The sequence below is a fragment of the Aotus nancymaae genome, unplaced genomic scaffold, assembly GCF_030222135.1.
Source record: "Aotus nancymaae isolate 86718 unplaced genomic scaffold, 86718_ANA_hifiasm-v0.15.2.pri h1tg000062l, whole genome shotgun sequence".
NCBI lineage: Eukaryota > Metazoa > Chordata > Mammalia > Primates > Aotidae > Aotus > Aotus nancymaae.
Window position 1 is genome coordinate 25686606 of NW_026988476.1, and position 10013 is coordinate 25696618.

Consider the following 10013-nt stretch of genomic DNA (forward strand, 5'->3'; position numbering starts at 1 on the left):
TTCATGAGTATGCCTGTAAACATAAACATGGTTCCAACATGTGGCAAGTCATTTAATCTTCAACACCACTCTGTGCATTTGGTAGGTAGATACTATTATTATTATTCCTGTGTTACAACAGACCCAAAGAGATTCTATAACTTGACCCAGGTCATACAGCTAATAACTGGGCGAGCTGGGGTTTAAATCATGGTAGCTGGGGTCCAGGGCTTGTGTTCTTAATCAGTACTTTTCTTCCCCTTAATTCGGGCACTGTGTTCCCCGATTCCTTTTGTCACTGTTTTCTTTTTTCCTGATTTTGTTTCATTTACTTATTTATTTATTTGTTTTTTGCCAACCTCTTTAAAGTTTTCTCAGTCAATTCTGACTTTTTCCTAAAGTTGATATTTGGTTTGTCAGTAGTGTATTGGAGAGGTTTACAGTATTATCCAGAAGAAATGGAGGTGAAGCTCTGTATGTACTCTCTGTACTCCCTTTAGCAAATAAATTCTTATGTGATACAGTCGTCTGTTGTTGCTGAAAGAAAAAGTTGTTTTGTAGTGCTTCTGAAGTACAAGAGTTAACGCTGTGGAGAAAAACTTAATCTTATTTCTACACCGAACCTTGGCTATCATATGGATTGGGTTTTCATTTTCTGTAATACGTTTACATAGCACTTTATAGTTTAATGTACTAGTGGTCTTTTTAGACTTTCCGATCAACTGTTAATAGCCATTGATAACTTTGCTTTTTAATTTTCGAACTGCTTCTTTTCCTGTAAACTTTTTATTTTGAAAAATTTCACACATAAAGTTGAAAGAATGGTACAACACCCGCAAACCCCCACCTACTTCATCTCTTCTATATGTCTACATATTTTTTGTTGTTAAATTATTTGAAAGTAAGTTTTAGTTACTATGACATTTTATTTCTAAGTACTTTAGCATGCATCTCCAAAAACAAGGCATTGTTTTACCAATCCGTGGTACCATTATTATATCCAAGAAGACAAAACAGTAGTTACGTAATATCTAATATTAAACCTTTATTCACGTTTTGTCAATTGTACCCCAAATAGCTTTTTAGCTATTTTTTCCCAAACCAGAATCCAAGGCAAAATTTAACATACTGTGTTTGATTAAGTCCTCTTAGTCTCTCTAATGGCTTTTGAAGTTCAATTTTTTATTTTTATTTATTTATTTTTTGAGATGGAGTTTTGCTCTTGTTACCCAGGCTGGAGTGCAATGGCGCTATCTCGGCTCACCGCAACCTCTGCCTCCTGGGTTCAAGCAATTCTCCTGCTTCAGTCTCCCGAGTAGCTGGGACTACAGGCGGGCGCCACCATGCCTAGCTAATTTTTTGTATTTTTAGTAGAGACGGGGTTTCACCAAGTTGACCAGAATGGTCTCGATCTCTTGACCTTGTGATCCACCCGTTTCGGCCTCCCAAAGTGCTGGGATTATAGACTTGAGCCACCACGCACAGCCTGAAGTTCAATTTTTTTAGTCATCTTATCTGACTTGGAAAACTTAATTTGCCCTAAAAAAAAAAATCTATGTCTGCACTTTTATTTATTCATGGGGGTAAGGTTGTATTCAACTTCTTTTTAGTGCCACTCACTTACTTTAGCTTTACATATTCTTGAATAGGACTAATAAAAATGGATTACTGGTGTTTTCTTAAATGTTTTCTAACAATTTGGCTCACGTTTAAAAATATCTGCCTAAAAGCTTGTTTCCTTTGAATCCTGAGATTTTTCTCATTTTGATTACCATTAGTGTAAATTGCTTTGAGCCTAGTTGAAAGGGCCTTGCTAGATCAAATAGAATATGTACTTTTGGTGTTTGACAAATATCTTCTGATTGCCTTCTGTTGCTTTGTTTTTAAAGTGAAATTCATTCTTTCTGATCTTTTACAGAGTGAAGTAATTGGGAAACTGTTCATTTGAGGATAAAAAAGGCGTTGTATTATATTTTGCCAAATTAAAGCCTTATTTATGTTTTCACCCTTTCTACTTTGTCAGAAACACTGAACAGAGTTTTGTCTTTTCTAATCCTTGTTAGACTACTGATTTAAAGAAAGAAAAAAAGCCAACTCTGTAGACACCTTCAGAGCTTAGTTTTATAAAAAAAAAAAAACTGTTTGAATAATTAGATCTTTACATTCCTGAAGATAAAATAAACATGTAATCTTTTATCTTATTTTGCTCAATAAAATTGTTCAGAAGATCAAAGTGGTAAAGACAATGTAAAATTTAACATTTTAATACTGATATTGTACACTGTTTTACTTAACATTTTGGGAAGTAACTGCCTCTGACTTCAACTCAAGAAAACACTTTTTTGTTGCTAATGTAATCGGTTTTTGTAACAGCGTCAGCAAATAAAAGGATGCTTATTCAAACTTGACTTGCTCTAATTATTATTAAGCTTTAACAGATTTCGTTAATAGTACAGATCAGTATAATTTAGAACACAGCTATTATTTGCAACCATTCAACAAGATAGGTTTATGTAGCTTCTATAACCTTTCTAACTGGTACACTGGGTCCTCTTTGGTTTGGTAATGTAAACTGCCCCAGGAGTGCTGGGTTTTCAGAAAGGACAGGGCAGGCATTTAGGATTTCAGACTTATCACCCACACTTCAGGTAGAGGAGCTTTATTTTTACCATTACTATTATTTTTTGAAGTAATAATAATTAACTTTAATTTTCCTTTTCAGGCACTATGTTAAACAATTTACACGTTATCTTTTTTGTTGAAAGTTTTGTTGTTGTGTTTTGATATAGAGTCTCACTCTGTTGTCCAGGCAGGAGTGCGGTAGAGTGATCTGCGCTCACTGCAAACCCCAGCTCCTGAATTCAAGAGATTCTCATGCCTTAGCCTCCCGAGTAGTTGGGATTACAGGCGTGCATCATCATGCCCAGCTGATTTTTGTATTTTTAGTGTAGATGGGGTTTTGCCATGTTGCCCAGGCTGGTCTTGAACTCCTGGCTTTAAGCAGTCCACCCATCTTGGCCTCCCAAAGTGCTGGGATTATAGGCATGAACCACTGTGCCTGGCCTTGAAAGTTTTTTTAATAATTGGATGAAAATATTTCAGATGCTAAATAACCACTGAGAAATACCTTGTGCCGTTGAGTATTAAGGTTCCCATTAGGCTGCGCTGTGGCCATCTTGCTACTTTTGTGTGCATAACAATCAGGCTTGTGCCGTGTGACCTTTGCATTTTCTGTTCTGTGTGCTTGGAACTCTCTGGTGTGTCAGCTTTGGCTTGCTCCTTCACTATGTTGAAATCTGCTTAAATGTCACCCTTTTCATTAAGTCTTTCTTGACTATCCACTATCCTTCCTGTCCTCCCTATTCCACCTTATTGTCTGTCATACTTAATTTCCACTCCTCTTGCTCCCACCAGTAAGTGAGCTCCACAAGAGCAGGAAACATCTCTTTGGTTCTTTGCTGTGTGCCAGAGACAGTGCCTGATACTTCATTGTGCTCAACTATTTAAATGAATGAATGGATGAAATTGATTTTTGGAGATTGAAGATTATCTAAAGTGATGCTTCTAACCTTTTCACTGCACATATAGTATTTCTAAGGCATATAGAAGTCAACTGAAGTGACTGCTTATGGCCAGCGAGGACTGGTATGGGGATTCATGCTACCTTTTGCTACCTTTGCTGCTTTCAGCAGATCGTTGGGAAATTGATCTGAAGTCCAGATACTATATCATCAGCCTCTTTCCTTTTTCCTTTGCCATAGCCTAAAGATGCTCATGTCTCTGCCACCTGTAACAAACCAGTTCTGCCTTCCAAGTTAAAGTGTCTTCTTGCTGCTCTTTCTCTATTCAGAGCTAAGTTCCTAAGAATAATTGTGTAATTATTTTTTTCAACCTCTGTATGTTTGAATTAAAAAAAAATAAATTTCAAGGGACTCTGGGGACACAGTCCAGTCTCCTTTCAGTTTGTATCCCATCCCTCAACATCCCAGCCTTACAGTCATTCATCTTTTGCCTCTGAAGTAGCAGGAAGTTCACAACATTGCCTTATCTAACTTGACAGCTGTTATTGGTTCTTGCATGATATTATTGAAAGTTGTATCCCTGATGCTTACATCAGTCTGTCTTTTCTTACTACAGAATCACATAGGAAAAGCTTATCATATCTCACTCAGTGACTGTTCAGATATGCAAAGATAGTCCTGTGCTCTATGTTCATTCCCCTTACAATTAAATATTCCTAGCTCCTTAGTTTCCCTGAGTGCTTAAAGGCCAAACTAGCCTCCTTGCCTCATTAATCCCTGACTGTCCATGTTTTCTCAGTATATACAAGCATATCTTCAGGAGAGGAAGGGAGCATCAAGAGAAGGAATCCTGTGTCATCAGACTCAAGGCTCTCCTTGCCACTATCACAGGCAATTGAAGCAGAAAGTCCTAATAATATTACGCATTGAAGAAAGCTTACAGGAAGAAATAAAGAATAGTCAGGAGCAGACTTCTTGATCCCCAAAAAGAGAAGAGAGAGAGATGGAAGGGAGGAGTGGGAATGTCTGTGAAGTTGGCCGTACCCTTGGGTTTGCTGTGGGAAAGCTAATTTATTTCCTGGAGATAGTGATACTGTGTAAAGCATCCAGGCTTGAGCTGCCTTGCATGTGTTTCACTCTAGCTGCAAGAGGCTATGTGGTATAGAGCTGTGGGCAATAGCTGTAGTGCTCACAGAGTTAGAGCTAGATTTTTCATGTGTCTTGGATCCTGGGACAGAGACTGCATATGGGCACCTGCCACTTGTGGAATCTGCCCAGGATGGGGTGTAGGGAGAAGCAGTTACCAACAGAGGAGGCTGCAGTTACACCCTTGGTTAAGACATGTTTGTACCTTGGCCTCATTCATTTAGGTCCCCAGAAAAGGGAGGGCAAAGGAGGAATGAAAGCAAAGACGGTTCCTTGTTGACCCTATTAAAGCCAGGGGGCAGATGGGAGATGGGTTGTTACACTGGATTGGGCTGGACTTGTATTAACTGAGTTACAGAACAAGCTATGGGCTCTGCTTAGGATATGCAGAAGAGAGAGACTCCACAAAGCATGTTGTAGACCATGGTTGGGAAAGTACACTAAGTTCTCAGACTGTTCTGCAACCTGGGTGGTAGATTTTTTTTTTCTTGACTAAATTTTTGTCATTTTTATTTTCTAAGAAAATCTGGCCATTTCATATTCGTTGGCAGTTCTGCGAGACAGCCAACATGCCACTCGTACAACCTATCACATGCCAGATATTTTTAAAGCAGTTACATTAGTTTATTTAATCTTCCATAGAATTTAACTGGCCAGGGGGTTGTGCTTTCATCATCTTCATTTTATAGATAAGGAAACTGAGGCACAGGGAGGATAATTAAATTGTCCAAGGTCTCAGAACTACTAAGTAGAGGAGCCAGGTTTCCAACCTCCAGTCTAAGCTGTCTGGCTTGATTGCCTTATTTACACCGATTAAATTTTTTTAAAAAATATATGCATGTATGCATTTAAAATGTGGGTGTAATTATATATATAAGTTAGTGATTTTAAAAATTAGACTATACATAGTCTTCTCTCATTTTGTCTTGATCCTACTTTGCAAGGGATTACCTACCTTTGTGGTTTTCAAAAGTATGGTTTGTAGACCACTGGGCATCCCCAAGATTCTTTCTAGGAGTTTGCAAGTTCAAATTTATTTTCATAATAAGACTTTATTTGCCTTTTTCACTGTATTGACATCTGTGCTGATGGTACCTCAGCAAATGTTAAAGCAGTGGCTCCCAACTGTGTTGTTACTGTATTTACACCACTATGCACCCCAGTAAAAGTCCTAGTACAATGTCAAAGTCACCTAAGAATGTCTTCTGATGAGATCAGTAGTGATGGTAATGAATGTGATTTTGTGATATGTTTATTGAAATGTGCCAACATTTGGAAGATCTGTATAACTCAGTGAACCAGTATTTTCCAAATAATCAATGCACGGTGTTACAAAGTCATGCATGGGTGAAAGTCCCCTTCAAAAAGCAAGTCAGGACTGGGTATGGTGGCTCATGCCTGTAATTCCAGCACTTTAGGAGGCCGAAGCGGGCAGATCACCTGAAGTCGGGAATTTGAGACCAGCCTGGCTAACATGACTAAACCCTGTCTCTACTAAAAATACAAAAATTAGTATTTTTTTGTATTTTTGGCCATAGTGGCAGGTGCCTGTAATAACAGCTACTTGGGAGGCTGAGGCAGGAGAATCCTTTGAACCTGGGAGGCGAAAGTTACAGTGAGCCAAGATCATGAGCCAAGATCACGCCATTGCACTCCAGCCTGGGCGACAAGAGTGAAACTCCATCTCAAAAAAAAAAAAAAGGATTTTAATGTAACATTGCAAAAAGTTCATTGATATCGTTTCAGACTCCATATTGTGATTAATCTTTAATAACTTACCACTTGAGTTTGGCTGTATTGAAGAACATCCACAGTTGTCTGAAATGGCTGTTGCTTGTTTTCCAAGGATATGTCTGTTTGAGGCCAGATTTTTTTCATACACTTCACCGAAAACAACATATTACAACAGATTGAGTTCAGAAGCAGTTGTTTTCTATTAGGCCAGAAGTAAATTAAAGAGATTTACAAGACCAGATGTGGTGGCTTATGACTCTTTGGGAGGCCAGAGTGGGAGGATCCCTTGAGGAGGCCAGGAGTTCAAGAGCAGCCTAGGCAACATAGGGAGACCCCTTTACTACAAAAAAGATTTGTAAATATGGAAAGCCATGCCACTCTTCTCATTATATCTTTTTAGTTTTGGAAAATGAAGTTATAGTTCATGAAAATATGTTCATTATATTGTTATTTTAAATTAGTAAACTTCTGACTTTCTTGGCTTTAATTTGTAGTACATGGAATATTGATAGAAATAACAAAAACAAGTTTTTAAGTCTAAAGCAGTTCTGAGATCAAAAACTTGAGTCCCTGGTCTGGCATGTTAGTTTATTTTTCTAACAGTTTCAAATTATATTGGACAACTTAGCACTATTTTTTATGTATTTTGTTTTATATTCATTTATGTTTTTATACTTTTCATTCTTTTTCTTTGCCAGCTTACCTGCAAATTTTAATTCATTTATTTGCAGTTCTTGTTTTCTAATAATTTAGGATATGCGTTTTCCCCTAGACTTCTTTACCTGCATCTCAGATTTTGATACATAGGTATTCTGTTGTATTTCAGTTCTTAATTTTTTAAAATTGTGAATATTTCAAACATATAGAAAAGCATAGAAAATAAGAGAAAAAGCCTGTGTTCCTCCACTTTCTGTTTGCTTGAATTTGTAAATAAAACGTTAGATACAGTTGAAACATCTTATATAACCCCCATCCCATTTTCCTCCATTTCCAGAGGTAGCTGCTGCACTGAAGCTTAGATTTATCATTTAATTTCGTGTTGTTATCAATTAATACCATAGGTGGGTATCTATAACTAACGTAATACTATTTTGCATGTTTTCAAAATTTATATGTCATTCTGCTATTTGCTTTATTCATTCAACATTAACTTTAAAATTTATTCATTAAACTATGAATATGCCACAATTTATATATTCCTCTGCTAAGGGACATTTAAGTTGTCACCAATTTATGCAAATTTTGTAACTTTCAGTTGGGTTTTCTTTAAGCTTTTTTTTTTTGGAGTGTTATATTTTTCACATGCGTGGATTTTTAAAGGATTCTTTTCTAATATTGCATTTGTGTCAGTGAACATGACCTATATGACACCAATTTCCTGAATTTAGGAGGCTTCAGAAAGAAATTATAAACCAAAAAAGAAATTTATTAAGTCTTGGTTTAGAATAAGAATATATCAACAAGAATGTGAAGCTTTGGCAGGAAATGATTTCATTATCTGAAAGTTTGAGTTTTTAAGTTACTATACCAGGCTGCTTATTACTCTCTTCAGTTAAAAAATAAGAGGGAGTTGGGGAATATATATTTTCTGGTGATCACAGGAACACAGGAAACAGTCAAACAGGCGGGGAAAGGCCTTATTTACAGTTACATTTCTGCGTTGTTTCTTGCTTTTGCTATGAAGAATCTAGCAGTTACAGTTTATGAGTCAATAGCAGGTTCTTCCTGAGCTATTCAATTCAGAGTTCTTGGGATTTCATTCAGTGCCAAATACAAAGTTCATGTTTATCTAGCGAATGCAGTATTCATTTCAAAATATAGAAAATTTGTCATTGTTGAACTAATCCACAGACTATAGTTGTAGGAAATGGAAATTTGTTTACTTAGGTTGATGAATTGTGTTGATAAGTTGCATTGCCACCTAAATTGTTCAGGCTTATCAAACCTCTGCATCTAGTTTTTCTCCTTGCTAGTTATGCAAATAAAATAAAAATGTGGCCATGTTAGTAAGTTCTTGCATTGCTATAAAGAAATAGCCGTGGCAGAGTAATGTATAAGGAAAAGTTTAATTGGCTCGCAGTTTTGCAGGCTGTACAGGAAGCAGGGTGCTGGCATCTGCTTCTGGTGAGACTTCAGGAAGCTTATAATCATGCAGAAAGCAAAGGGGGAGCTGGAGTATCACATGGCAAGCAGGAGAAAGAGAGGGGAGAGGTGCCACACACTTAAACAACCAGATCTTGGGTGAACTAACTGAGCAAGAATTCACTCACCACCAAGGGCATGGTGCTAAGCAAACCAATGAGGGATCTGCTCCAGTGATCCAAATACCTCCTGCTAGGCCCACCTCCACTGGGGATTACATTTCAACATGGATTTGGAGGGGACAAACATTCCAACCATATTGGTGACTAGCAAATTCTAACCCAAATGCAATAATGAGTTTTCTTTAACAATTCCTTTGTTGCCAATTATATACTCAATACCTGTAAATGTTTCAAACTATTGAAAAGAAAGTATGTTTTATACTTGTTCAAATTTGTTAATTGATACATTCCCAATTCCCAAACTGTGTTTCTGGTTCAGTGGGTGTGGATTAGGGTTCAAGAATTTGCATTTCAAACAAATTCCCAGCAGCTGATTTTGCTGGTTTGGGAACCACACTGAAAGTCATGCATACGGTTTTCAATTTGCCTTCCTTCTTTTGCAGTTTCTTCACAATTTCTTATTAAATGAGTGTTCTTGTTTTCAAGATTTTAAAATATTTACTAAGTATTTTTATACCATTTCTATAAATTCTACAAATTTGGAGAGGAACAGAGATTGGAACATGTGCTTGGCTCCAGTTGGTGGTTCTCTTGGTGTTTCTTGATATTTTCTCATCATGTCACACAGGGAATACTTTTTTAAAGCTTTTTTCCTCTTCAGTGAATTTCTTTATTATCCACCCCCACTAAGTCTGAATATGCATGAATGCTATTCTCCTTCAATTGACCAATATTATGATTTTTATCCCCTTGAAGAAGGCGTTGCTTGGAATAATGTAAGATGAGAAAAATGTAAGTTTTCCTCACTTTTGGTTAGAAGGACAGAGTGGTTTATTCACCTAATACTATGAGGACAATATAGGAACCCAGTTGTAAAGTTTTTATGGAATCTTGGCCTTAATGTTCTGTTAGGGAACAATCTCTAGACTTAGTCTTCTGTTAAAACAGACAAACATGTCCAGTCAGATGAAACAGGTTTTTTTGCCCTGACAACTAATCTTGGTAACTTTCTGCCTGTAACTTGACACCTATTTTGAATAAACTAGCTTGCATTTCCTACCCAGGTTTGCATGGAGAATACAAAACTTTCACATATGTGCTGAGCACCTGGATTTAATATCATGAGTAGACTTAACACATAATCGCCCCAGTTTCTATTTACTCTCACAGTGGCCTAAGAGTTACCTTTAAAATTTTTAACTGTATTGTGGCTGATGCTTCTATAAAGCGATTTTAACATGTATTATTAGTAATAATTATAACTACAAAATAATGGCAATTATAGTAATTGCAAACATTTATTGATTGCTGTTTTCCAGGTACCATGAGTAGTGTTTTAAATGCATGTTTCATTTTGCTACTGTTCATG

The 10013-nt window shown here is 36.9% G+C and overlaps 1 protein-coding gene across 16 annotated transcripts in view; it reads left to right on the forward strand.

The window, feature by feature from the left end:
- KTN1 (kinectin 1) overlaps positions 1-2387 on the forward strand; it is a 110708-nt gene extending 108321 nt beyond the window's left edge. For all 16 annotated transcript variants that reach the window (XM_064365892.1, XM_064365896.1, XM_064365898.1 and 13 more), the window contains one exon: positions 1898-2387. In XM_064365892.1, the coding sequence (XP_064221962.1) occupies positions 1898-1902 (5 nt within the window). In that variant the 3' untranslated portion in view covers positions 1903-2387. The remainder of the gene's footprint in view (positions 1-1897) is intronic.
- Positions 2388-10013: the final 7626 nt, after the last annotated feature.